The sequence below is a fragment of the Nematostella vectensis genome, chromosome 9 (genome assembly GCF_932526225.1).
Source record: "Nematostella vectensis chromosome 9, jaNemVect1.1, whole genome shotgun sequence".
Lineage (NCBI taxonomy): Eukaryota > Metazoa > Cnidaria > Anthozoa > Actiniaria > Edwardsiidae > Nematostella > Nematostella vectensis.
In genome coordinates this window covers 8,656,760-8,684,474 of record NC_064042.1, presented here as the reverse complement: position 1 = coordinate 8,684,474, position 27,715 = coordinate 8,656,760, and the positions used below count along the sequence as shown (strand labels likewise).

Genomic DNA, 27,715 nt, shown 5'->3' with positions numbered 1-27,715 from the left:
AACTGCAACCTCAACCTTGAACATATCTGAAGGCAACATTATAACAGAACACATTTCTTTGACGAATATTTCCTGGTTGACCGGGAGGTCCTGGGGAAGAGATGGTAACTTGCGCGAGAGCAAATATGGCGGATCCCATGACCAATTTATTGTTTTTGTTTTTCGTACCATAAAACCCCAGAAACAATCTCACTGTTGGTATTTTCCACTTGGCATACACTAGAATAGGTAACTGGGCTCCCAAGAAACAATGTTTTGTCTCCGAAGACTGTGTTATTTGGGATTCGTTGTGGGTTTCTTCTCTGGTTTTGCGCGGACTTCAGATGTTCAAATGACCAGCAATCTCCCCTACATGAACGCAACCTTTGGCCAAGTCTTGTCCGGACGTGTATCTCGGACAAGCGAAGATCTCTGGATGTACGAGTACACGCGAACTAAAAATTTGGTAAGGATATGAATTTGCGTTGTGAAATAATTGCTCTTTTGTTTTTGCTTTTTGTTTTGATTCTCTATTTTTTTTCTCATTTATTTTCTTCCCATTGATCACCATGGAAGTTGATTACAATAAAACTTATCCTCATTAAATTGATTTAAAATTGTAATGCATTGTATTAACTGATAGGCGTCAAGCAGTTACTTTTGTTAAAAGAAATAAAAAAACAAGCAAAATGGGAAAGGATTGAAATGAAAAATATGCTTTCAATCAAATTCAAACCACGGTAACTTAGCCTATATACAGACTGTTTAGAGGCTACGGTAACTAGAATACTTTCTCAGTGAATCCTGAATAATAAATTGAAATCTTCACAAATTGTGTTGATTATTGCAGTCTAAGCAAGTAATATCAGACCCATGAGATTAAGCAATTCTTCCATAGGAAATGAGGTGTGCACTCTCTGTCCAAACTTTCTGTCTAACCCATACACTTTATAATATAAGACCCTGTCCCCACGTATCCGTTTTTGTTTGAAAACGCAACCTTTTTGTTATGGATACAGGTATTGTCCACACGTAAACGCGAAAACAATGACCGAAAACGGAAGGATTTGAAAACGATCACCAGAGTGGAACAATTTGAAAACGATACCCCTTGGGTGCTGTGGGGACGGACAAAAATGGAACCTTTTGCAATCGATGGTGTGATTCAATATGCGCGTGTGATGTAAACAAACAAAAAACAGTGGGTCTACACATGCGCTGGAGAGCATTCGCTTCGTGTGGACGCGGATCTTTTTGAAACAAGACAAAAAGGTTGCGTTTTCAAACGAAAACGGATATGTGGGGACAGGGTCTAAGTAGAATATTTCTTCTTTTCAGACGCAGGCAGTTCGTCTCCAGGTCTCCAGTATAAATGCACTGACGGAAAACCCAGTTGTGATAGTAGCACGACTTCAAAAGGGAGTTTTGTCCTGGTCAATTCCTATGATGTCAGAGGAAAGGTTACTAATATTTTTTATCATTTTTTTATTATTCTACTTTAAAAACCTTTTTCCAGGGATGTCAACTCTGGGAGGATTTTCTAGTACATTTTTTGGTTGGTTTTCTGGTGACCCAATTTAAAACAAGCTAACAATATTTTTCTTGATTTTCAAAGAAAATTGCTGAACCAATAAAGCACATTTTAATTTAAATAAGTGATAAACCAAACATGCTTTATCTGTGCTATTTTTGTCACCATGGTTCTAAAACTTGTCCCTTTTTTTACAGTTGCTCATTCAATCTATCTCATTTTATTGTTGCTATCCTTAGATATCTAAAACATTTCTTCTGATTCCAGTCATCCATTCTATTTTGCAAGCCGCACACTCTGTCCTAATCTTGAGAGCAGCATGTCCCCGACCAAGACTCAATACTTTCATGTACATGTGGCTTCAGCTTCGTTGACACCCATCAATTATACCTTGAAAGCATTCTTTGTGGAGCCTTTTGAGCTCAAGTGAGTCATTCCGCAGATTTAATTTTCCTGATAAAAATATTCCATCATCGTATTGGCAACACCATGATTTTTTTATGTTTTATGAATTTCTAGGTTGAAGAAACCTGTCTCTTTGTCTGCAGATCCAGCACAGCCAGTGGTAATGAAGTCATATGTTTGTATTTGTTTTTTTTTCTGTTGATTACCAATATTTATATCACTTGTCCACTAGTGCACAGGCTAACACAGACCGCTTCTCACTCTTTTACTGCCTTTTGCTTGTTTCATTCACACATAAAATTCATCCATATCCTTTGACCTCTTGATCTATATGTGTGATCTACATGTGGTCAAGCAAAGGAAAGTTTGTGTGATAGCGATCCCTGTTCTAATTTCTTTTTCAGTACCAAGTTTTTAACTTTGACATCTCAACCAGTGCTGTACGCATCAAGTTTGAGTCTAACACCCAGACTTGTGCAATACTATCCATTCAAGGGACACAGGTAATTTGCCAATTGATCCATACTTGGGTATCACACAGTTACTATACAAAGGACACTCCTTATTTTTTATTATTTACTTTAGTGTCCTGTCTATGACCTGGCTCGAAATGTGGAGTTTACTGGATACTATCAGACTGTCACCACCAAGGGAGCCATAACCATACAGGTACGTAAAGTACAAGGAAAGGGTGGGGTCATGGGGGATGGAGTTTATGTGGAGTTCACAGGGTACTATCAGACTGTCACCACCAAGTGGACCATAACCATACAGGTACGTAAAGTACAAGGAAAGGGTGGGGTCATGGGGGATGGAGTTTATGTGGAGTTCACAGGGTACTATCAGACTGTCACCACCAAGGGGACCATAACCATACAGGTACGTAAAGTACAAGGAAAGGGTGTGGGTCATGGGGGATGGAGTTCATGTGGAGTTCACAGGGTAATATCAGACTGTCACCACCAAGTGGACCATAACCATACAGGTACGTAAAGTACAAGGAAAGGGTGCGGGTCATGGGGGATGGAGTTTATGTGGAGTTCACAGGGTACTATCAGACTGTCACCACCAAGTGGACCATAACCATACAGGTACGTAAAGTACAAGGAAAGGGTGTGGGTCATGGGGGATGGAGTTCATGTGGAGTTCACAGGGTACTATCAGACTGTCACCACCAAGTGGACCATAACCATACAGGTACGTAAAGTACAAGGAAAGGGTGTGGGTCATGGGGGATGGAGTTTATGTGGAGTTTACTGGATACCATCAGACTGTCACCACCAAAGGGGCCATGACCATACAGGTAAGTAAAGTACAAGGAAAGGGTGGGGGTCATGGGGGATGGAGTTTATGTGGAGTTCACAGGGTAATATCAGACTGTCACCACCAAGTGGACCATAACCATACAGGTACGTAAAGTACAAGGAAAGGGTGCGGGTCATGGGGGATGGAGTTTATGTGGAGTTCACAGGGTACTATCAGACTGTCACCACCAAGTGGACCATAACCATACAGGTACGTAAAGTACAAGGAAAGGGTGGGGGTCATGGGGGATGGAGTTTATGTGGAGTTTACTGGATACCATCAGACTGTCACCACCAAAGGGGCCATGACCATACAGGTAAGTAAAGTACAAGGAAAGGGTGCGGGTCATGGGGGATGGAGTTTATGTGGAGTTCACAGGGTAATATCAGACTGTCACCACCAAGTGGACCATAACCATACAGGTACGTAAAGTACAAGGAAAGGGTGCGGGTCATGGGGGATGGAGTTTATGTGGAGTTCACAGGGTACTATCAGACTGTCACCACCAAGTGGACCATAACCATACAGGTACGTAAAGTACAAGGAAAGGGTGCGGGTCATGGGGGATGGAGTTTATGTGGAGTTCACTGGATACTATCAGACTGTCACCACCAAAGGGGCCATAACCATACAGGTACGTAAAGTACAAGGAAAGGGTGGGGGTCATGGGGGATGGAGTTCATGTGGAGTTCACAGGGTACTATCAGACTGTCACCACCAAGGGGACCATAACCATACAGGTACGTAAAGTACAAGGAAAGGGTGTGGGTCATGGGGGATGGAGTTTATGTGGAGTTCACTGGATACTATCAGACTGTCACCACCAAAGGGGCCATAACCATACAGGTACGTAAAGTACAAGGAAAGGGTGGGGGTCATGGGGGATGGAGTTCATGTGGAGTTCACAGGGTACTATCAGACTGTCACCACCAAGGGGACCATAACCATACAGGTACGTAAAGTACAAGGAAAGGGTGGGGGTCATGGGGGGTGGAGTTCATGTGGAGTTCACAGGGTAATATCAGACTGTCACCACCAAGGGGGCCATAACCATACAGGTACGTAAAGTACAAGGAAAGGGTGCGGGTCATGGGGGATGGAGTTCATGTGGAGTTCACAGGGTACTATCAGACTGTCACCACCAAGTGGACCATAATCATACAGGTACGTAAAGTACAAGGAAAGGGTGTGGGTCATGGGGGATGGAGTTTATGTGGAGTTCACAGGGTACTATCAGACTGTCACCACCAAGGGGACCATAACCATACAGGTACGTAAAGTACAAGGAAAGGGTGCGGGTCATGGGGGATGGAGTTCATGTGGAATTCACAGGGTAATATCAGACTGTCACCACCAAAGGGGTCATGACCATAAAACAAGTACAAGAAAATGGTGGATTAAGATAAAGTGGAGTTTACAGGATACTTTCAGAGTGCCATAACTATACAGGTGGTATATAAGTACAAGGTGATGGAGGTGGAGGTAGAGGTGGTCATGGGGAATAGAGTTTATGTGGAGTTCACAGGTTATCATCAGTTGGGCACACCATGCCATGCATAAGGCAAGAGGGAGGGAGGTGCTACACATTTTCACATTATAGTCTCACTATTTTGAATGTTTATCAACAGAAAACTCAGATGAAGCAGTTCTATGTTGTTGTGATAGTGAAGTCGACAGACAATGAGTGCCAGACAGGACAGCGATCAACCAGCCCTATTGCTCCAAGAGACAAAGTTACTTTGATTACTGATAGGCCGGCAGGTACACACCCCTTCCCCCTCCCTTTTCTTAGGAGACTCGCTAACAGCCCTGTCGTTCTATGTAACAAAGGTAATACTCACTCAGAGTAATATCTGTCCATAGTTCAGCAGGTACACATCCTCCCCCCCTTAAAGACATGTCCTGTCGCCCTACATAGCAGTATCATACCCACTAATAGGCCAACAGGTACCACCCCTCCCCCATGTGAAGCCACTAACAGTGCCCAATTGCCATTTATAATATGATACTCACTTGCTGTATAGGCCAGCAGGCTTACATCATTCGCCCACATACAGACAGCTCCCTCTTTCCCTATGTGGCAAAAATAGCAATCACTAAATTAAAGGCATTGTGTAAATCTATGTTATAATTCTTTATCTCCATTTGTTTGTTTTTGTTATTTAGATTATATCAGCCATCGAACAAAGGTTTTCACTATTACCGTCGAGCCAGTTCAATCAGGTAGGTGTCTTTTATCATTTTTCAAAATCTATCTTCAAATTCTGTCCTATAGCTCACCTATCACCTAGACCTACTCTTTTCCCCTTGAATTCTAAACAAAAGTAGCCCATATCTTAAAAAAGCTAGAAATTGCCTTTTCTTTTTTATCTTTTCTTTTTTTTTATTCACTTTTGAGAAGCCTGCAGAATAGGCTCCCATTAAAACTCTGTCAAACTTTTGTGTTTTATTTTTTTTTTTTCAGTTGAAGAACACATCCCAGCCATTGCTCTCCCAGTTGTGTTTTTTGGCATGTTCTATCTGGCTGCCTTTGCTGTTATTCTTGGAATATGGTGCAAGTGAGTTTTTTTACCTAAAAAACAAATGAGATTTTATTTTCATAGTTATTGACATTATTACAAACCTTGAACAACACTTGTTCAACTGCTCTTCACATCAATGGCTTGGTGCAAAAAACTGTGAAAAGTGCAGTGTTACTGTTACCAGTAGTATTCATGATGGCAGATTTTTTTAATTAGAATGGTTATTTATCCAAGCACTTCCAAATAAATTTGTTTCAGTTTCTTTTGTTGAATGAGGAAATGTTCTTTATTTCCAGAAAAAAAAAACGATTCTATAACAAAAACAATTCCATAATCGAGTCTCGCGCTTGCATGTTTATCAAACTAAAAGCTTGGGCTTGGTTTTTAAGAGACCGGAAAAGCTAGGCTCAGATTTCAAAATTTTACAAAAGTCTTGGGCTCAGATTCTAAAACGCGGGTCTCCCTGCCTCTGCAAGTCTTCGATTTACTCATCGATACCCCTTTCAGTGTTTCCCATCACTGTTTCTTAGAATGTAATAGAATCACTTTCATTATGACTTAGTCATTCTGCTCTACCCTTTTCAGAGTGACTGTACTTACATGTTGATTATTTCCAGGCAAAGGGCTAATATTGGGAAGAGTTTCCTGGCAATCTTGATGCCGAAAAAGACTACAGACGGTGATCTTGCAGGTCTGTTCCCTCTCTGTTGGATATCACAGCAGGATTCTACAACATAAAAAATACATTCTATTTTTAACAACAGCAAAAAAATATATATCTAAAAGCATTAAATTTTGTTTGTTTTAATTAGGAGAAGATGATGCTGCCCCAATTGAATCTCCTCTGAGGGAAAGAAGTGCACCCCTTGCAGCTGCATCTCACGCACAGTATGGGGCCATTGGTGAGTGGCAAATAGTATTAATTATTTTTCAAAGTATAAAGCACTATATCCAGTAGCAGTTTGAATCTGAGGTTTGTCAAAAGTTTGCGGTGGTGTTGTGGAGGTAGGGAAGAGTGTTTTATTTTCCAAGAGAAGGACACTTGAAATGGTTCATTATGAAGGTTTACTTCAAAGCCCGGTAGGGATGCAATGTCACCCATTGTTATATTAACCCTTCAGAAATAAAGTTCACTGTAATTGTTGTAGTGGTATATCACCAAAACCACCCCATGATCCCTCCCCAACATCCTCCAGTTTATAGATTTCTCTTAATGTTTTAACTGGCCACCAAACCACACCTCCCCACATTCAGATTATTATCAATTTCTTCATGCTTTGACAATTTGAGGCCCTTTTCAGTGCTTATTCAGGAAATATAATGAATATATAGTGATATATATAGCTATAGTAATATATAGTGATATAATGACCATCCCGTACCAACAATGCTAATGATTCTTTAACACCAGACACTAGTGACAGTGACATGACTGTATCACCACCAACTGGGGCGCAGCCTGAGGCAAAGGCCCTCCTGGAGGGCACCACCACTACTGATGGCTGGGAGAAGGACTATGACATGCTGCACGACTTGGAGCATGAGAAGGATATATACCGTCTCAGGGTAAGAAAAGGTGTGTTCCTAGCGAAGTGCTATGACTCCTGCCTCCCATCAAAAAGTGCTTCATTTCTTACTTTTCAATATGATATCTATGACTATGCGTTCCTCCCTTTTAGTAATCAATTTAGATTATGATGGATCTGGAATTACCAAAGGGGAAACCTCCTTTGGACATCAAAACACCATCTGTTTTACCCTATTTTTGTTGGTTATATACATTTCTTTGAAAAGATCCTTAGAATCCCTGGATTTGAGCCTGAAAGGGAATGCCTTCAATGAGGTCAATTGATCATTTTGCCTAGAGTGTCAGAGACTCCAGATTTCCAGAAAATATACCTATTTTTATTTTACAGACTGGAGTGACACTTTCTGACTTAGCTAAAAAGAAGCGTAAGCATCTGAAAAAGAAATACCGTCTATACCATTGGTGAGTCAATGTCTTCAGTCAACTGACCATGTTCATAACAGTGCCTTTTATGACTATGGCCATAGTCATATAATACCTTGTAGCACAGGGTGGGGATGGGGAAGACTGGGCATGGTCATACTTTACCTTGCAGCACAGGGTTAGGGGTGGAGAGGACTGGACATAGTCATACTATACCTTGTAGCACAGGGGTGGGTGTTGGGAAGACAGGACATGGTCATATATTACCTTGCAGCACAGGGTTAGCGATGGAGAGGACTGGACATGGTCATACTTTACCTTGTAGAACAGGGTTGGGGTGGGGAGGACTGGACATGGTCATACTTTACCTTGTAGCACAGGGGTGGGGATGGAGAGGACTGGACATGGTCATACTATACCTTGTAGCACAGGGGTGGGGATAGGGAGGACTGGACATGGTCAAACCTCATCTTGTAGCACAGGGTTTTGGGGCGGGGAAGACTGGACATGGTCATACTTTACCTTGTAGCACAGGGTTGGGGGTTGGGAGAACTGGACATGGTCATACTTTACCTTGTTACACAAGGTTAGGGATGAAGAGGACTGGACATAGTCATACTTTACCTTGTTGCACAGGGTTGGGGATGGAGAGGACTATGGACATGGTCATACTTTACCTTGTAGCACAGGGTTAGGGATGGAGAGGACTGGACATGGTCATACTTTACCTTGTTGCACAGGGTTGGGGGTTGGGAAGACTGGACATGGTCATACTTTACCTTGCAGCACAGGGTTGGGGGTTGGGAAGACTGGACATGGTCATACTTTACCTTGTTACACAGGGTTAGGGATGAAGAGGACTGGACATAGTCATACTTTACCTTGTAGCACAGGGTTGGGGGTTTGGAAGACTAGACATGGTCATACTTTACCTTGTAGCACAGGGGTGGGGGTTGGGAAGACTAGACATGTTCATACTTTACCTTGTTGCACAGGGTTGGGGGTTGGGAAGACTGGACATGGTCATACTTTACCTTGCAGCACAGGGTTGGGGATGGAGAGGACTATGGACATGGTCATACTTTACCTTGTAGCACAGGGGTGGGGGTGGGGAGGACTAGACATGGCCATACTTTACCTTGTAGCACAGGGGTGGGGGTTGGGAAGACTGGACATGGTCATACTTTACCTTGTTGCACAGGGTTGGGGGTTGGGAAGACTAGACATGGTCATACTTTACCTTGCAGCACAGGGTTGGGGATGGAGAGGACTATGGACATGGTCATACTTTACCTTGTAGCACAGGGTTGGGGGTTGGGAGGACTGGACATGGTCATACTTTACCTTGTAGCACAGGGTTAGGGATGGAGAGGACTGGACATGGTCATACTTTACCTTGTTGCACAGGGGTGGGGATGGAGAGGACTGGACATGGTCATACTTTACCTTGTAGCACAGGGTTGGTGGTGGGGAGGACTGGGCATGGTCATACTTTACCTTGTAGCACAGGGGTGGGGTGGGGAGGACTGGACATGGTCATACTTTACCTTGTAGCACAGGGGTGGGGTGGAGAGGACTGGACATGGTCATACTTTACCTTGTTGCACAGGGGTGGGGTGGAGAGGACTGGACATGGTCATACTTTACCTTGTTGCACAGGGGTGGGGGTTGGGAGGACTGGACATGGTCATACTTTACCTTGTAGCACAGGATTGGGGATGGAGAGGACTGGACATGGTCATACTTTACCTTGTTGCACAGGGGTGGGGATGGAGAGGACTGGACATGGTCATACTTTACCTTGTTGCACAGGGGTGGGGGTTGGGAGGACTGGACATGGTCATACTTTACCTTGTAGCACAGGGTTGGGGGTTGGGAGGACTGGACATGGTCATACTTTACCTTGTTGCACAGGGGTGGGGATGGAGAGGACTGGACATGGTCATACTTTACCTTGTAGCACAGGGTTGGTGGTGGGGAGGACTGGGCATGGTCATACTTTACCTTGTAGCACAGGGTTAGGGATGGAGAGGACTGGACATGGTCATACTTTACCTTGTAGCACAGGGGTGGGGTGTGGAGGACTGGACAAGGTCATACTTTACCTTGTAACACAGGGGTGGGGATGGAGAGGGCTGGACATGGTCATACTTTACCTTGTAGCACAGGGGTGGGGTGGAGAGGACTGGACATGGTCATACTTTACCTTGTTGCACAGGGGTGGGGGTTGGGAGGACTGGACATGGTCATACTTTACCTTGTAGCACAGGGTTGGGGGTTGGGAGGACTGGACATGGTCATACTTTACCTTGTAGCACAGGGTTGGGGGTTGGGAGGACTGGACATGGTCATACTTTACCTTGTAGCACAGGGTTGGGGGTTGGGAAGACTAGACATGGTCATACTTTACCTTGTAGCACAGGGTTGGGGGTTGGGAGGACTGGACATGGTCATACTTTACCTTGTAGCACAGGGTTAGGGATGGAGAGGACTAGACATGGTCATACTTTACCTTGTAGCACAGGGGTGGGGTGGAGAGGACTGGACATGGTCATACTTTACCTTGCAGCACAGGGGTGGGGTGGGGAGGACTGGACATGGTCATACTTTACCTTGCAGCACAGGGGTGGGGTGGGGAGGACTGGACATGGTCATACTTTACCTTGCAGCACAGGGGTGGGGTGGGGAGGACTGGACATGGTCATACTTTACCTTGTAGCACAGGGTTAGGGATGGAGAGGACTGGACATGGTCATACTTTACCTTGCAGCACAGGGGTGGGGTGGGGAGGACTGGACATGGTCATACTTTACCTTGCAGCACAGGGTTGGGGGTTGGGAAGACTGGGCATGGTCATACTTTACCTTGTAACACAGGGGTATGGTGGGAGGACTGACTATAGCCATACAATACATAAGGGGGAGAGGGCATATGGGAGGAAACAATGGCTCTGCCTAGAAATGGAGAGAATGAAAATACACAAGACTTTCCATGTTTGAAGCCTAGTGATGAATTGAACAATTTTTACAAGCTTTAGGTAATGTAGTCGTACTAACCAGTTGCATTTTTTCTATTTTTATTGATTTCAGGAACCTTGTGGTGATAGCAGTGTTCTACACTCTACCTGTGGTCCAGTTGGTAATCACATACCAGAAGGTATATTCAGTTTGGGTGTGGAGGTGCTGTGACTGGAAGGGAGAGGAGATGATGATGGTGATGAAGGTGATAATGGTGTTGATGGTAATGGTTGTGGTGTTGATAATGATGTTAATAGTTGTGATGGCAATAATGATGCAAATAATGGTGATGTTAGTGATGAAGGTTATTATGTTGTTGTTGGTGATAATGATTGTGATGGCGAGGGTGATGATGATTTGGATTATTGTGATTATGATCTGGAGGTGATGATGATAGCTATGATGATGATGATGGTGGTGATGATGATAGTGATGATTATGATGTGGATAGTGATTGATTATTGAAAAGGGGCTGCTAATATTAATAAGGATATGTATTCTGATGATGGTAATTTTTTTTTGCTTGCCTTACACTGTAGGTGTTGAATTCCAGTGGAGATCAGGATATCTGCTACTATAACTTTTTCTGTGCTCATCCGGCGGGCGTACTGAGGTATGTGTCTATGCTTGTGCTGGTGTTAGTTGTGAATTATGCTATGAAAAAGATTAGTTAAAAAAGGTTATACATGTCCTCCCTCTTCTGATTGATACATTTTAGCAGTAAGGTAAAGTTGTTTCCATTTGTTAAAATACACTAATCAGAGCAAGAGTTGTACTGTATTTATCAAAACTCTGGCTGGGGAGGGGAAAGGAAGCACTCTCTCGTACATGGCCTACCACTTCTGGGGATTTTGAGACAGTGGAAATTGATGTGATCTATGTTTTTTCTAGTGCCTTCAATAATGTGTACAGCAATATTGGCTATGTCATGTTAGGGATTCTGTTCTTTTTCCTTGTCCTAAGAAGGTGAGACACATTATTATAGAATTGACAAAGGGGAGGAATTCACCCTGTCCTACACTACTCAGGTCCGTCTAGCAAGCACAAGGAACATGACAAAAAACTTTTGTCTTTTAATGGTTGAGGTTTCCGTCGGACCTCCGGAAGTAAACTGGTGACAATGCGACTTTAAGAGCAGTGCTGTAGAATGCCTCGAAACATTGGGGAGGGGGGGGGGGGGAACAATACAGAAACATTGAGAAAATATTTGGGAGCACAGCAACGCCCCTACTGGTCATTTCCTTATGTATGTGTATATATATATATATACTAACTATTGGGGGGGGGACATGCCCCCAGAGCCCCACCCCTCCCTACAGCCCTGAAGAGATAGCACAAAGGGTATAGTGGAAGCATTTTTTACCTAAGAGCAAGCACTAACATAAGTTAGCAACAACAACAACAATAAACAGAAATATTGAGTGCTCAGTTGACTTGTTGTTTTCTGTGGTTATTCACCTTGGCAGAGATCGACTTCACCGGCAGGCTGTAGCAGCTAATGATCTGAATGTAAAGGTAAAGTTTTGAAAAACCAGAAAAATATCCTATGTACTGCTTTATAAATGAGCAATAGCCCTTAGTTTGATATTATATTACTTATTTATTTATTTCCCTTGTCTAATATCAAATGATTTGGACAGGGTACCAAAAAATGTGTGAAAAGATGTTGTTAAAGGTGAAGTAAAAATTGAATTTTTGTTTTCCCTTCAGCACAATGGAATTCCACAACACTACCAGATATTCTATGCTATGGGTGAGTGAACATAGAAGTTATAATTATGTGGAGCTACTTTACTTTTGAATGATTGTTTTTGCTTATATCCAGAAAAACAGGTTAAGTAACAATGTTTCCTATTGTATAATGTTATATTATCATAACTATAATTGAAATATATATTGCAGCCATGGCTCTAGTGATGGAAGGAGTCCTAAGTGCTTGTTACCATGTGTGCCCCAACAACTCTAATTTCCAGTTTGGTAAGTGTGTGGGTGTGGATATCAAAGACTTGACTACAAAAGATGACTACAGTAGGACATCCCCAGGAGATACTTATATTAGCATGACAAGGGGTTTGACATATTTTCTGTTTTTTGAGAACTTTGCCTGGTATTTTGGGGTATAGAATCCAGGTTTGGTTTTCTTTGGGTGGTAAGTTTTAATCTTGGTTATAGGACTTAATTATTTTTTATTGGTAAATTTCTTTGTTATTTCATGGGGATATAAAATATTGGGCACTGTTGGATAACCCCCCCTCCCCCCCAGGACCTCCCTAACCTTAGCCTGTGTTTCCGGCTAACATCTAATCTCTCATTCCATGGTAGGTGCAACGGAGGCTATATGATGAATGATTTTTTCTCAATGATTGCAGATACCTCCTTCATGTACATCATAACTTGTCTTGGCATGGTCAAGGTCTACCAGACCAGACACCCTGATATTGCTGCCAGTGCTCATAGTGTATACGCCTCATTTGCCGCTATCATATTGATAGCTGTGGTGGGCATGGTGAGTGTGCTCATTGTGTATATGCCTCATTTGCCGCTATCATATTGGTAGCTGTGGTGGGTGTGCTCATAGAGTATATGCCTCATTTGCCACTATCATATTGATAGCTTAGGTGGACGTCGTGAGTGTGCTCATAGTGTATATGCCTCATTTGCCGCTATCATATTGATAGCTGTGGTGGGAGTGGTGAGTGTGCTTATAGTGTATATGCCTCATTTGCCGCTATCATATTGATAGCTGTGGTGGGCGTGGTGAGTGTGCTTATAGTGTATATGCCTCATTTGCCGCTATCATATTGATAGCTGTGGTGGGTGGTGAGTGTGCTCATAGAGTATATGCCTCATTTGCCGCTATCATATTGATAGCTGTGGTAGGCGTGGTGAGTGTGCTTATAGTGTATATGCCTCATTTGCCGCTATCATATTGATAGCTGTGGTGGGCGTGGTGAGTATGCTTATAGTGTATATGCCTCATTTGCCGCTATCATATTGATAGCTGTGGTGGGCGTGGTGAGTGTGCTCATTGTGTATATGCCTCATTTGCTGCTATCATATTGATAGCTGTGGTGGGCGTGGTGAGTGTGCTCATAGTGTATAGCCTCATTTGCCACTATCATATTGATAGCAGTGGTGGGCGTGGTGAGTATGCTTATAGTGTATAGCCTCATTTGCCGCTATCATATTGATAGCTGTGGTGGGCGTGGTAAGTGTGCTTATAGTGTATAGCCTCATTTGCCGCTATCATATTGATAGCTGTGGTGGGCGTGGTGAGTGTGCTCATTGTGTATATGCCTCATTTGCCGCTATCATATTGATAGCTGTGGTGGGCGTGGTGAGTGTGCTCATTGTGTATATGCCTCATTTGCCGCTATCATATTGGTAGCTGTGGTGGGTGTGCTCATAGAGTATATGCCTCATTTGCCGCTATCATATTGATAGCTGTGGTGGGCCTGGTGAGTGTGCTTATCGTGTATATGCCTCATTTGCCGCTATCATATTGATAGCTGTGGTGGGCGTGGTGAGTGTGCTTATAGTGTATATGCCTCATTTGCCGCTATCATACTGATAGCTGTGGTGGGCGTGGTGAGTGTGCTCATTGTGTATATGCCTCATTTGCCACTATCATACTGGTAGCTGTGGTGGTTGTGCTCATTGTGTATATGCCTCATTTGCCACTATCATATTGATAGCAGTGGTGGGCGTGGTGAGTATGCTTATAGTGTATATGCCTCATTTGCCGCTATCATACTGATAGCTGTGGTGGGCGTGGTGAGTGTGCTCATTGTGTATATGCCTCATTTGCCGCTATCATACTGGTAGCTGTGGTGGTTGTGCTCATTGTGTATATGCCTCATTTGCCGCTATCATATTGATAGCAGTGGTGGGCGTGGTGAGTGTGCTCATTGTGTATATGCCTCATTTGCCACTATCATATTGATAGCAGTGGTGGGCGTGGTGAGTGTGCTCATTGTGTATATGCCTCATTTGCCACTATCATATTGATAGCAGTGGTGGGCGTCGTGAGTGTGCTTATAGTGTATAGCCTCATTTGCCGCTATCATATTGATAGCTGTGGTGGGCGTGGTGAGTGTGCTCATTGTGTATATGCCTCATTTGCCGCTATCATATTGATAGCTGTGGTGGGCGTGGTGAGTGTGATTATAGTGTATATGCCTCATTTGCCGCTATCATATTGATAGCTGTGGTGGGCGTGGTGAGTGTGCTTATAGAGTATATGCCTCATTTGCCGCTATCATATTGATAGCTGTGGTGGGCGTGGTGAGTGTGCTTATAGTGTATATGCCTCATTTGCCGCTATCATATTGATAGCAGTGGTGGGCATGGTGAGTGTGCTCATAGTGTATATGCCTCATTTGCCGCTATCATATTGATAGCTTTGGTGGGCGTGGTGAGTGTGCTTATAGTGTATATGCCTCATTTGCCGCTATCATATTGATAGCTGTGGTGGGCGTGGTGAGTGTGCTCATAGTGTATATGCCTCATTTGCCGCTATCATTGATAGCAGTGGTGGGCGTGGTGAGTGTGCTCATTGTGTATAGCCTCATTTGCCGCTATCATATTGATAGCTGTGGTTGGCGTCGTGAGTGTGCTCATAGAGTATATGCCTCATTTGCCGCTATCATATTGATAGCAGTGGTGGGCGTCGTGAGTGTGCTCATTGTGTATATGCCTCATTTGCCACTATCATATTGATAGCTTAGGTGGGCGTCATGAGTGTGCTTAAAGTGTATATGCCTCATTTGCCGCTATCATATTGATAGCTGTGGTGGGAGTGGTGAGTGTGCTTATAGTGTATAGCCTCATTTGCCGCTATCGTATTGATAGCTGTGGTAGGCGTGGTGAGTGTGCTTATAGTGTATATGCCTCATTTGCCACTATCATATTGATAGCAGTGGTGGGCGTTGTGAGTGTGCTCATTGTGTATATGCCTCATTTGCCACTATCATATTGATAGCTTAGGTGGGCGTCATGAGTGTGCTTATAGTGTATATGCCTCATTTGCCGCTATCATATTGATAGCTGTGGTGGGAGTGGTGAGTGTGCTTATAATGTATATGCCTCATTTGCCGCTATCATATTGATAGCTGTGGTGGGAGTGGTGAGTGTGCTTATAGTGTATATGCCTCATTTGCCGCTATCATATTGATAGCTGTGGTGGGCGTGGTGAGTGTGCTCATAGAGTATATGCCTCATTTGCCGCTATCCTTTTGGTAGATAGCTGTGGTGCAGGGGCGTAGCCAGGGGGGTGGTCCAGCCCCCCCCCCCTTCTAGCAGGCAAAAATACAGTAAATGTAACAGTAAATTACCTAAATACAGGAGAAAATGGCCCTCCTGCTAAAAATCCTGGCTACGCTGCTGTGGTGGGTGTGTTCATAGTTTACATGCCTTAGTTTCCTATCATATTGATAGTTGTAGTGGGTTTCAACTTATTTCCTAAAACAAATCAGATATGTTTGTCTTATTCTTGTTGGTATAAAATTTTCCCAAGTACTTATCCATAGGCACTTAGGGTCCCTAAGGCTAGTTGTGGACAAAAATGTACTTACTAATGGTGTTCATTGAAATAGGTGCATGCAAGACCCAAAAGTTCACTTCCCACAAAAATGGACTGACTTTGAATGTGTTTTACATTTATATCTTATATATTTGTTTTTGTTGCAGTTGTTTGCCTCATTCACTTTCTGGTTGGTGTTCTGTATAATACACATCACTGTTTGCCTCTATGTCAGCTCTCAGCTGTACTACATGGGCAGGGTGAAATTTGGTAAGAAAAGATCGCAGGCCATGGTGAAAAGGGAAGGGTGGGTGGGCCACATTGGGAAAAAAATGTGCATTGTTGAATAATAGCCTGTCTTTAGCCTCCCCTTGAGGCTCCTGATATACCCTTGATTTCCAAATTCTGTGACATGAAAAGAACCTTAGCATAAAGTGTTAGGAAAAAATGTTGAAGTGCCATGTTCTTTTTCACAAGTGTAGATCTACATCACACTACAGGAGTGTTGATCTCTCATTTACTGAGCTCCACTCCATATGACAGCAAGTATTTTTGTTTTCTTGTAGCCGTGGGATCATTTTTCAGTGTGTTTCATTTGCTGCGGTACGACTGTTGCGCCTGTCCCACATACAAGGTGACATAGTGCTCACAGAGCTTTAGCAGGCCTCATGATATTGGAGAGCCACAACAGAGGCATTTAGAAAATATTGGGGGGGGGTGGGTCACAGTACCTTAAAATTTATATAATTATAAAATTTATATTAGTATAAATACATAGAATTTCAACTAAGTTATTTCAAGGTAAGCAGTTAGAAAAAATGCCTTTTCAAACCAAAAACTTAGCATAAGATGATTTGATGATTAGGGGTCTAGGCAAAATAAGGTTGAGTAAGCTACTGATAAATCCATTTACACCTATTTCAAAAAAGGTTCAGTGCAAATGCTGAATGGCAAATAGTGCCAGTGCTTCTGGGTACTAGTCATTCGTAAAATTAAAGGTGTTAAATAAATTCTAGCAATGTCAGAGACCTAGAACTGCCATTTCGCAGTGACAAGGTTTTTTGAAATAGGTATATGTATTTTTTTTTTCTGGATATTCAAACGACAGAGACGTAATATTGTTAATTCGTTTATTTACACTCTTTAATTTACACAGGACCGCATGTTACTGCTACTGATTGCCAACATAGTCAACTGGGCCTTGTAAGTAGTCTCTATATACAACAATAACGTCTGCATAATTACTGTCCACAACCCACATAACGTCACGATCGCTGCCTATATTCGAATAAGGGATCGAGGGCCGATCTAAAATCCATGTAGTGATTTGATCCTCCTCGCGTTTGTTCCTTTATTCCGCTCGCTGAGATCTACTTGCTGCTGGTGTACTTGGTGACGGCCTTGGTTCCCTCGCTCACGGCGTGCTTGGCCAGCTCACCGGGAAGAAGCAGACGAACAGCCGTCTGGATTTCCCTGCTCGTGATGGTGGACTTTTTGTTGTAGTGCGCCAGGCGGGAAGCTTCACCGGCGATGCGTTCAAAGATGTCGTTCACGAATGAGTTCATTATGCCCATTGCCTTGCTCGAGATACCGGTGTCGGGGTGGACTTGCTTTAAAACTTTATAGATGTAAATAGCATAACTTTCTTTGCGTCCTCGCTTTCGCTTCTTTCTATCTCCGCCAACGTTCTTTTTGCCCGGAGCTTTCTCTCCTTTCTTTCCAACTCCTGGTTTTGGCGGCATTTTGACGAAGTTTATTTGACAACTCGCTAACAAAGGATAAGATCTGGCGTTCCTACGAGGACGCGTTCGTATTTATATCAGATCCGGCCTCGGATCAATTAGTATGCGGATCGAAATTACCCTCTTGTGATTGGCTAGAACTAGTTCTTACCTCAAAGGGAACAGTTTTAGACGGGTGTTTTGCATAATAAATGAAGGCTAAATCACGATAACCCCGTGTCTCCATTTTGATTGGTTTATTTCGATCCTCCTCTGTCGTATAAATAAAAAATTCCGAACACTTCGTACGGTTTGTTTATTCGAGTATAAACACGTTCCAAGATGTCTGGCCGTGGCAAAGGAAAAGCGAAGGGAACCAAGTCGAAAACTCGCTCGTCTAGAGCAGGATTACAATTTCCTGTCGGTCGAATTCATCGCCATCTTCGTAAAGGGAACTACGCCGAGCGTGTTGGCGCCGGAGCGCCCGTGTACATGGCCGCTGTTTTGGAATATCTAAGCGCTGAGATCCTCGAGTTAGCCGGGAACGCTGCGCGCGATAACAAGAAGACTAGAATTATCCCACGACATTTGCAGTTGGCTGTCAGAAACGACGAGGAGTTGAACAGATTGCTTCACGGTGTCACCATCGCTCAGGGTGGCGTGCTGCCCAACATCCAAGCCGTGCTTTTGCCCAAGAAGTCAGAGAAGAAAAGCAGTTAAAAACGCGACTACGAGAAAGTGAAGGAGTTGTATCGCTTCGTGATGAAAGACAATAATAAACGTTGGTACATCCCAGTTGAAATGATCTTAGAATTGTACATAAGTGTTACTTCGCAGATTTATAAATCAAGTATATGTAGCTTGGAAATATTTAAGTTAGTTTTATTTCAATATTTGTAGTTCCCTCTTTAAACGGTTCGGCGAATAAAGTCTTAACATTCAGTTTTACTCTGGTTGTCTGTACATTGTAGTTGGGATAACTTTGGCAAAAGGAATAATGTATTTATACATTTTTTCGCCCTGTGAGACATGAATATATTTTTCCATTGGCGGGGCTGTCAGAAGGACTCTAAGAGTACTTGTAATTAACAAATAGATCTCATTTTTGCGTGTCCTCTAATAGATGCACAGATGATGTCAGCATGTCCTAAACAAATAAAAATTGCAATGAGAAGTTGTGCAGGATTAGCAGATCCGGCCCCTACTTTCGGATATTTTCCTTAAAAATATAAGGAAATCCCAGGAAGGAACAATGATCTTCCCCCCCCCCCCCCTTTTTCTTGAAACCCTTGCTCTGATCCCCCCATTATGGAACAGGAACCGCCGCTGTTGTGTGACTCTTGTTTCTGAAGTGACTGTGCTGTGACATCTTCTGTGTATCTATTAGAGGGTATAAATTATAAGGTAGTGCAATTGGAATAAGCAAACTTAAGCTTAAAGGCTTGGCCTTAGTCCAGAATAATAAAAAAGAGTTATCTAACATACAATGCACATTCTAGGAATACAAAATTCCGTCTGACAGTATTATTAACTACACCTAATGTCTATCTAAATGCAGTGCCATAAATGGTGTGGTCAACGAGCCAAGGGACTTTGCCACTTACCTGCTTGCTATCCTGATTGTTAATGGCCTCCTCTACATTGGCTTTTACGTCATCATGAAGGTAAATTTTAAAAAAAGGTAAATTAAAAAAAATACTTAAAAAAGGGGCTCACATCAGACCATCAAAATCCATATGTGTGAGAAAAGTTTCATTCCAAAAGCTTATTTTGCCCTTTTCTTTTTGGATTTACACTTTTTGGACTTACACTTACTTTTAGGCTAACACCCCTAAGGATTGTTATGAGAAGTGAGTATTGATCTATGATAACTTTTTCATTGTTTTGACCTTTAGTCTTCTGTTTTAAAGAGCAACTGAATGCCATGATATGGTCTACCTACAATGGTTTAAAAACATTATGGTAACTTTGCCATAAATTTTATCTACATATAGCTAAGAAATAAGGAGCGCATCCTTCCTCTACCATTTGTTGTCAGTGGACTGTCTTTGCTATGCTGGATAGCTGCACTTGTTTTTTTCTTCAAGAGGCTGACATCATGGCAGGTAAAATCTACATCCTCAGTGGCTTGTGAATATAAGAACTCACAGGAGAGGTGAGGGGGGATTCAAAGCATAGATATCATATGCTTGAAGATAATTAAATATGATAATCATATGCTTGAAGATTATTAAATATGATAATAATGTGTTTGCCTAGCTACTTGGCTGAAATGTCATGTCACCACCAGTTTTATTGGGTTATATTGCGATCCAACATTAGACCCTTCTAAGGTCATTCATCTAAATAAGTCATATTGTTTTATTTATTGTTTATTCAGGAAAGTCCTGCCCATTCACGTGAAGGAAACAGCCATTGTTTGCTGATGGGTTTCTATGATGACCATGATGTATGGCATTTCCTGTCTGCATGTGCTATGTTCTTTTCATTTCTAGTGAGTAAAATCACACTTATTGATAACACCTCTGCCGTCCCCTCTGACTAGCAATGATTACATAATTGACAGACAGTGAAAACATAGTTAAAAACAAGTAGGGGCATTAAAAAGTTAACAAGAAAGGCTTAAAGAATATTTTTAGTAGCCAAAGGTACAACTTAAATAGACCTATGTAACCTTATTTGTTGATGGCTTGAATAAGAAAACTTCTGTTTATGATGCCACTAAATTGAGCTAAACCTGGGTATGGTATTCTAGAATAAAAGTTGCTTTATTTTGTAACAAGAAATCTATAAATGAAAAAGGTCCCATCGCTATCCTATTGGTCATGGTGGGGTGATTTATCAATTTACTAACCAAGACTTTTACTCTGTCCCCAGGCATTACTTACACTTGATGATGATCTACAAGGCGTTCCTAGGACAAGAATTCCTGTGTTTTAGAGAAAGACCAAAAACCCTTGAGCATATCTGCCCAGGTTTAACTATATTTTCTGGTCTTTATAAAGCAAGCAAAAATTCTGAAACAAACCTGGGCCGAATAACCATACATAAGCTGAATTTGTTTGGCTGGCCTAAAGATGAAAATTTATAAAAAGGATGCGCAATTTGTCTACCTTGCTTTTTTTCTTAAAATAGTTGCATTATCCTGTCTATAATGCTTGACAACAGTCTTTCTATGTCCTCTTTGTTGAAGTTGCCATAGATGGGTGGTTTGATTTGATAAATTCCTTTATATTTAATTGGCAAATAAAATCATTATGGGTATGTCATGTCAAAATGACAGAAAGAAATTAAACAGTATAACAGTATCAAGGGCTATATAGGATAATCCAACCAGTCTTCAAATTATCTTAATTTCAAAAGGAATATTTTAATCTGAATCGTTATTTGTGCGCATATTGTGAACTATTGATATCTCCTAAACCTGCATAAATATAAACTTTTCTTATCTTCAAAATGATCCCAAATTACCCTCCGACCTTTGAAAAAAAAAACCTAAATCCTTTAAACAGCCAAATACCTCGTTAGGCACCCCCCGTTTCAACGTGCTGTATGCGCAGTGATTTGATTTGTTTGTAGAACACAAACCAGCTGGATTTATTAGCTAATGATTAACTTGTGCTTCATGTTTTACAAACAAAGTTGCTAGCATGTGTGGGTCACTATAAATAACTATTCTAGTTGAAATATGACCTCTCAATTTAATATCATTTAAAACACTGGTTGGATTATCTAAAGCCATTGATTGCATCAAATTTTAAAATTCCATTTTATTTATATGTTTATTGTTAATAATTTTAAATTAACAGGGCCACTCTTGCATCCCCTGGACCCAGGGCGGAATTGAATACAATCTCACTCTGGGTCAGCAAGGATGCTCTCTCTAAAGTAGACTTCTTGTGGTTCCCTGTTGTTTGATTGAACATGTTAGTCTATGAGCAGTGGTATCTTAAGGATGGTACAATAACATTTGGTGATAAGATAAATATTTTTTTCAGGGAAAGTGGAGTTTGGCGAATAAAGAAATTATATATTTATGATATTTTCATTGATGAAACTTTATCTCTTTATTATATTTCACGATAAAAGACTTATACGGGGCCTTGTGCCGAGGGATAGGGGGTTATATTGGGAAGGGGGGACGTTCTCCAGCTTTTCAGTGCATTGCTGATATTTACTGCCTAGTCACAGACGTTCTGACCGGGTTTCTGTGATGGGCCATCGAAAGCCTGACTAGGCTGGAGTATATAGTATTTTCCATTGTACAATGCTGTGCTACATTTCAACCCTGGTGTTTCGTCAAAGTATTTTCGAAGTACAAATATTCTAAACGTCATTGACTTTTTTAGGAAAAGTTTTTTTCGGTACCAGACTCCCAAAACGACAACGTTTTCTTAATAAGGGGAACCGATTGATATGGGTCGCAATTAGTCGTATATTAGCTATCTTCTACGAACCGATGTGCTATTCGCATTTTAAGGTAATTATCGACAAGGATATGGAAATGTATGAATTTTCTGTAGGAAATATAATGCACTTGTGAAACCTTTTCTAAAAAATCTGAGAACCGTGCGTTTTGAAAATTCTGGTACATAAACGGTGTTAATTCGAATAAAATCATTAGTTTCATTGGATTAAACTTAGTATCATCGTCTAAATATTTTGAAATAACAAAGTAAGAAAATCACGCGTCTTATTAAATCAATAAAACGATTGCCTTCTATTCGCTTTATCGAATTCCGATTCACTTAAAGTATTCCTGTCTCACGGACCTAGTATCGGTATTCAGCACAAGTCATGTTATCAGATCCTCCCCAAGTGCACTGGTTATATAGCAGTTAGCTAAAAGAGCCACACGACCAAATAGCTAAAACCACACAGCTACTTGTGCGAGTGCCGATACTCTAATGGAAGACGCCGCAGATCGCCCAAATACCCCTCCCCATACTGAGGCAGGAGCACACATCAAGGAATGGGACTCTGCTAAGGATATAGGCGCTGTCCAAGGGAACAACATGCTGCAAGCCCACTGTAGCCAAAGCGTCTTTGCTGATCGTCCCGGTGACGCCAAAAGTGAAGTGAATTTAGATACAAACATCAAGGCAGCACGTCAGCACCCTACTAGCGATGTTGAGGGTGCTGTTCAAGGTGTGCGCGCTCAAGGTGCCTTCACGCGCCGTTCGGAGGATGTTCAGGGTGTCTCGCGAGGTCGAAAGCGCCTGAGGTGCCTAGTGGTGTCCCTGGGAGTGGGTGTAGCCCTTGTTGCTATAGTCGTACCCACTGCTGTGGTCATGAAGACAAGTACCAAAGGTACATTTAAATAATACCCTCTCAGCTCCCCGAAACAACATCGTGTTTTCTTCTCGAGAGATCGAATATGACTGTGCTGTTCATCCCTTCAGCAAAATCTAGCTACGCGCCTTGAGACACGTGCATATGAACGATCTTTCTGCCAACCTACCTTAAAGCCTAGTGATATTCACATGTCTGTCAGTGTTCAGAGTGCGCGCGGGCCTACAGCCGGAACAAAACTAGATGGCGGCCAAAACTCGGCGCATAGAGAAAAACACCGGGTAAATAAATGCCTGCAAGATGGCTAGCGCGGGCCATTTACTTTCGTTCGCTTATGATATCTGACGAAGAGGAAAGGTTAAGATACTTTAAATCATGTGAACACTATTTCTTCAACGAGGCTAATTGGGCGCCACAAAATCGAGCATTCGCAGGCGTGTAGACCATCACACTTTATCAAGGTACTTTTTTTTAGGATTGAAGAGGAGTGCTTACACGGACAGCCTCCCTGATACGCATGCGTGGAGCTCATGGACCACGTGTAGCGTCACGTGTGGGGGAGGCAGCCAATCACGAACAAGAAACTGCGCAAGCTCCGCCCCCATACATAACTATACCTCGAACTGCTCAGATGACGTAATTACACAGCAAACAAAGCATTGTGGTCACGTGGCCTGTCCAGGTATGGGGTAATTGTATCATCAGTGGCAAGAGGAGTAGTATGGGGAGAAGTGCATCGCAAATACGATGTGCGAGATAAATTGGGGAATATATCGAATATCGAAAGATTTGGTACGGCCGAGAGAACGATGAGGGTTAAGGACGCTGTTGACACTCTGGTTATATACTTGTTAGACCTAGGCAAGTCTGCGTAGCAACCGCTGCTGGCGCCTGTCGCAAAAACAGAGGTAAAACAAGAGGTTTGAGATGCTATTGTGAGCTAAAAATGGCAACATTTTTGTGAGGGGATAACTGCTAATGCAAATGCTTTATTCCTTTAGCTGCCATTTACTAACATTTGTGCTTATCTAATATTTTCTTTTAAGAAAGCGATACTTGGACCGCCTGGTCCACTTGGACTATGTGCAGCGAAGAGGGCCGTAGCTTAAGAGAACGTTACTGCACCAGAACCTCCATTCAAAGTAAAGCAAGTGATTGCAAAGGACCCCACCAGGAAAGCAAGCCCTGTCCATGTAAGTTAAGTTTGAGAGCATCATATTTCATTCCCATGCTTGGCGCTAGAGTCAAGTCCCGTCCGCCCGACAGTGCTGAAAAACTCAAGACTAGTTCCAGTACCGCGCGGTTAAACCAGGTTAAGCCAGCCTTTTTTGTTTTGAAATGACGGCGTTTTACCGGCGAACTGTCATATACATTTTGGCGAATGCTAAGAAAACTAGATCAAACCTAAGGCTAAAATGTTCTTTATGACTCCCTCATTATCAAACAAATCTGTCATCTTTTGTACAGTATGGTTTTAATGCTGTACAGTAGGTCAAAACAGCGACCACAGTCAGCCTTTCGTACCTTTACTCGAACGATTCAACACTGAGATTTTGTTTGTTTTCACCAGAACACGCGCATGCGCATGCGTTATTCAGCACTGTCCGTCCGCCCATGCTCATGAATACAGGCCGATTGGTAAAGACAATCCTCGTACACCCGGGTGTCTCAACGTATTGTTCCTCGTACACTCGGTCGTCTCAATGTATTGTACAATAGTAGTCAGGGTTATTGGCTTATGCTTGGATATTTCTTTTTAACCTCTTTCAGTAGCCGGTAGCTGGTCGGCGTGGTCTAACTGGGCGCATTGTGACACCGAGGGTCACAGCTCACGAGCGCGTAACTGCACAAGGCCCGCTCCTCGGCATGGAAGACAAGATTGTCAAGGGACTAGCCGGGAAACCAAAAACTGTACCTTGTGTGAGTTTAACCAATTGTTTTTATCTATTATATATAACAGGGCCGTGGTAGGTCTTGAAGTATTAGGGGGCACAATACAGAAACATTAAGAAAATATTTTGGGGCACAGCCACGCCCCTACTGGTCATTTCCTTATAATTTTGGACAATATTGGGGGGGGGCACTTCATTTCCTTATAATTTTGGACAATATTGGGGGGCCCTAGTGCCCCACCCCTGCTACGGCCCTGTATGAATGTGTTGATCAAATTTATTGAAAAAAAAAATAAATAAACACTACATACAAGTGTACAACGCCAGCGTTTATAACAAACATCGTTGCCAAAACGCTTAGTAAATTGCTCCGACACGTACAATTGTCACGCAACTCGATTTCGTCTCGTTGCGTACTTCTTTTGTTTACGGACACTCTGTGACTTCATCCGCGGATTATCAGAGGACAGACGCACGCAAAAATGAGATCCGTCCGTCTCCATATAAATAACCCAAAGCTTTACTCCTTCAGATAGGTCATGTGGTAGTATTCTTCGCTACGACGCCATCGCTAGAGACACAAGCACCGGGTACGCTGTACCTGCTGGCTGGTTGCTATGCTACATTGACCAACGAGACACCTCATTCCATGCCACACCTTGTCAAGACCTCATAGTCCACGTCCAAGCCTCCAGCCTCCGAGGCTATGCTGACTATCAAGCACTTCTAGGGGCGGGCGGGAACTTCGGCTGTTGGCATGGTCACACTGGAGCCACGTATGGCCCATCAAATGCCACAAATAACGTTATCAAAGAAGCATGCAAAAGTAATGTTCAGCAAACAGATCGATTAGATGCGTGGGATGTGAGCAAAACCACTTTCGGTGTATGTATCAAGTTGCCTTGACACTAATGGCTGCATGAAATCACAGAAGAGGGGCGTGGGACGTAGGACGTTGGGCGTGATTTTATCGGTCCGCCATCATCTATAATTCTAGAGCTCTTTATAAGTCTTGATTTTTCTTTTACTTAGTTTGGACCGCTAAGTACCAGGAGCTGAACACTCCTACGCGGCTCTATCTGGTCGATTTTTTAAGATTGTAAGACCGGATCCGAGTATAGGAGAGTTCAAGTACCAGACAAAAAGTACCGCGCATATCAAGCATTCCACCAGGGGCGGGGTTAGGGGAGGAGGGGAGTTGGGTCCAAGTGCATACACTCGATTGACAAAACGTTGTCGTCAACTTCAGGCATAGGCTAATATATGAAGCAAGCCGCTTCAGTGGTCTTTACCCATGCTTACATGCGGGCTTGTCGCGTAGTCGCGAAGCCGGTTGACGACAACGTTTTGTCAATCGAGTGTATACTCTCTACGACTGATCAGCTACAAGCTTGGGGTTTAGGAGGCCTGTTAAGCATTGTGATTTTCTACTGGCCTCCTTGTTGTACATTTTATAAGCGTGCTTTAATATTTCGTTTAATAACGTGAAAAATGCATTTTGAGTGAATAAATGTAAACTGAAACTTACCCTGGGGACCAGAGGCTCCAAGCTTCAATAGAGCCGCGAAGCGGCGTCAACCCTTAGCGGCTGCAGCGTGAACCCTTAGCGGCTGCGGCGTGAACCCTTAGCGGCTGCGGCGTCAACCCTTAGCGGCTGCGGCGTCAACCCTTAGCGGCTGCGGCGTCAACCCTTAGCGGCTGCGGCGTCAACCCTTAGCGGCTCTAGTGAAGCTTGGAGCCTCTGGTACCCAGGGTAACTGAAACTAAGCTGAAAAAAACTATGCTCAAAAAAAAAACTATGCTCAATCTCAGAGGAGAAGAGATCCCTATAGATACGCGTTTCGCGGTATTTTTAGCCCCCTCATTTTGACAATGCATCTCGAGTCAGGCAGGGCGCTTTGCAGCCCAACACAACACAGCTCAAACATTTCTCCCTGTCGTTGGTCACCCTGTGTTATCTTGACCATCATGCCTCGTGCGCTCCAAAATCAAGATGGCGGATGGGCCACAAGGTTTTCTCCCCATTTTTTGTGTTTTTCTAACTTCACAAATCTCTTCTGTCAATAATGTATTATATGTACATAAGAGAGTATGCTGTTTTCATAGAGTTCAGTATTTCGAACGGTGTTTCGAAAATTATCGTAGATCCTTCTTCTGAAGATCGATTCAAAGCTATAGTCTCCTGCACAGTCATTCTGCATGAGACGATTCAAAGCTACGGAGATGCAAAGAGATTGAATAGAAACTTAAAACGACTGACTCTGATGTCCAGTATCTACAATCCTCAACAAAAGTGGGACACTTCCCATATGAACAACCGCCAACCCTCTCTCCCCGATTAATATTGGTTAGAGGCGATTTTTCAGCTCAAAACACAAGCAGTAGCAAGGTGATCATTTGCCCTCCAACATTGAGGAAGGGGGAGGGAAAGTGTCCCATTAGTTTTGTAAAAGATTGTCTCAGAAGTGGAATGATTGGAATTTGTCACGCTTATCATCGATTTCTTAAAATGTATTCTCTTTATTCGCATACCCTAATGAAAGTTTTTCAATCTATTAATTATTCGAGCTTGAAGTAAA

General features: G+C 42.7%; 4 protein-coding genes across 4 annotated transcripts; 3 read left to right on the top strand and 1 right to left on the bottom strand.

Moving 5' to 3' along the window:
- The first annotated feature begins 66 nt into the window (after positions 1-66).
- LOC5515397 (SID1 transmembrane family member 1) lies at positions 67-21,989 on the top strand. The gene is made up of 27 exons (XM_048732447.1): positions 67-445; positions 1,318-1,439; positions 1,778-1,936; positions 2,030-2,075; positions 2,320-2,418; positions 2,501-2,584; positions 4,849-4,981; positions 5,387-5,443; positions 5,685-5,778; positions 6,360-6,433; positions 6,555-6,644; positions 7,154-7,308; positions 7,659-7,732; positions 10,783-10,849; positions 11,250-11,323; positions 11,602-11,676; positions 12,177-12,225; positions 12,421-12,463; positions 12,613-12,687; positions 13,080-13,216; positions 16,399-16,501; positions 16,798-16,865; positions 17,388-17,434; positions 19,499-19,616; positions 19,947-20,057; positions 20,333-20,446; positions 20,830-21,989. Exons 1-27 carry the CDS (start codon positions 251-253, stop codon positions 20,890-20,892), a joined length of 2,526 nt encoding a protein of 841 aa, XP_048588404.1. The 5' UTR covers positions 67-250; the 3' UTR covers positions 20,893-21,989.
- Positions 17,348-18,030, bottom strand: LOC116619866 (late histone H2B.L4). Its single transcript, XM_032385139.2, has one exon. The coding sequence runs from the start codon at positions 17,971-17,973 to the stop codon at positions 17,602-17,604; it is 372 nt and encodes a 123-aa protein (XP_032241030.1). The 5' UTR covers positions 17,974-18,030; the 3' UTR covers positions 17,348-17,601.
- On the top strand, positions 18,249-18,900 carry LOC5497940 (histone H2A). The gene has a single exon (XM_001619665.3). The coding sequence runs from the start codon at positions 18,295-18,297 to the stop codon at positions 18,670-18,672; it is 378 nt and encodes a 125-aa protein (XP_001619715.1). The 5' UTR covers positions 18,249-18,294; the 3' UTR covers positions 18,673-18,900.
- A 128-nt stretch (positions 21,990-22,117) lies between the features above and the next one.
- LOC5515398 lies at positions 22,118-26,905 on the top strand. The gene is made up of 5 exons (XM_032385137.2): positions 22,118-23,262; positions 23,720-23,926; positions 24,291-24,437; positions 25,015-25,164; positions 25,669-26,905. The coding sequence occupies exons 1-5, from the start codon at positions 22,860-22,862 to the stop codon at positions 26,040-26,042; spliced, it is 1,281 nt and encodes a 426-aa protein (XP_032241028.2). The 5' UTR covers positions 22,118-22,859; the 3' UTR covers positions 26,043-26,905.
- Positions 26,906-27,715: the final 810 nt, after the last annotated feature.

Bases quoted from the DNA above. Each gene is read 5' to 3' on its own strand.
- LOC5515397 (XM_048732447.1), top strand. From the start codon at position 251: ATGTTTTGTCTCCGAAGACTGTGTTATTTGGGATTCGTTGTGGGTTTC. The intron at 446-1,317 runs GTAAGGATATGA...TCTTCTTTTCAG, and splicing joins ACACGCGAACTAAAAATTTG to ACGCAGGCAGTTCGTCTCCA. The intron at 2,419-2,500 runs GTAATTTGCCAA...TATTTACTTTAG, and splicing joins TATCCATTCAAGGGACACAG to TGTCCTGTCTATGACCTGGC.
- LOC116619866 (XM_032385139.2), bottom strand. From the start codon at position 17,973: ATGCCGCCAAAACCAGGAGTTGGAAAGAAAGGAGAGAAAGCTCCGGGC.
- LOC5497940 (XM_001619665.3), top strand. From the start codon at position 18,295: ATGTCTGGCCGTGGCAAAGGAAAAGCGAAGGGAACCAAGTCGAAAACT.
- LOC5515398 (XM_032385137.2), top strand. From the start codon at position 22,860: ATGGAAGACGCCGCAGATCGCCCAAATACCCCTCCCCATACTGAGGCA. The intron at 23,263-23,719 runs GTACATTTAAAT...ACTTTTTTTTAG, and splicing joins CATGAAGACAAGTACCAAAG to GATTGAAGAGGAGTGCTTAC. The intron at 25,165-25,668 runs GTGAGTTTAACC...TTACTCCTTCAG, and splicing joins AACCAAAAACTGTACCTTGT to ATAGGTCATGTGGTAGTATT.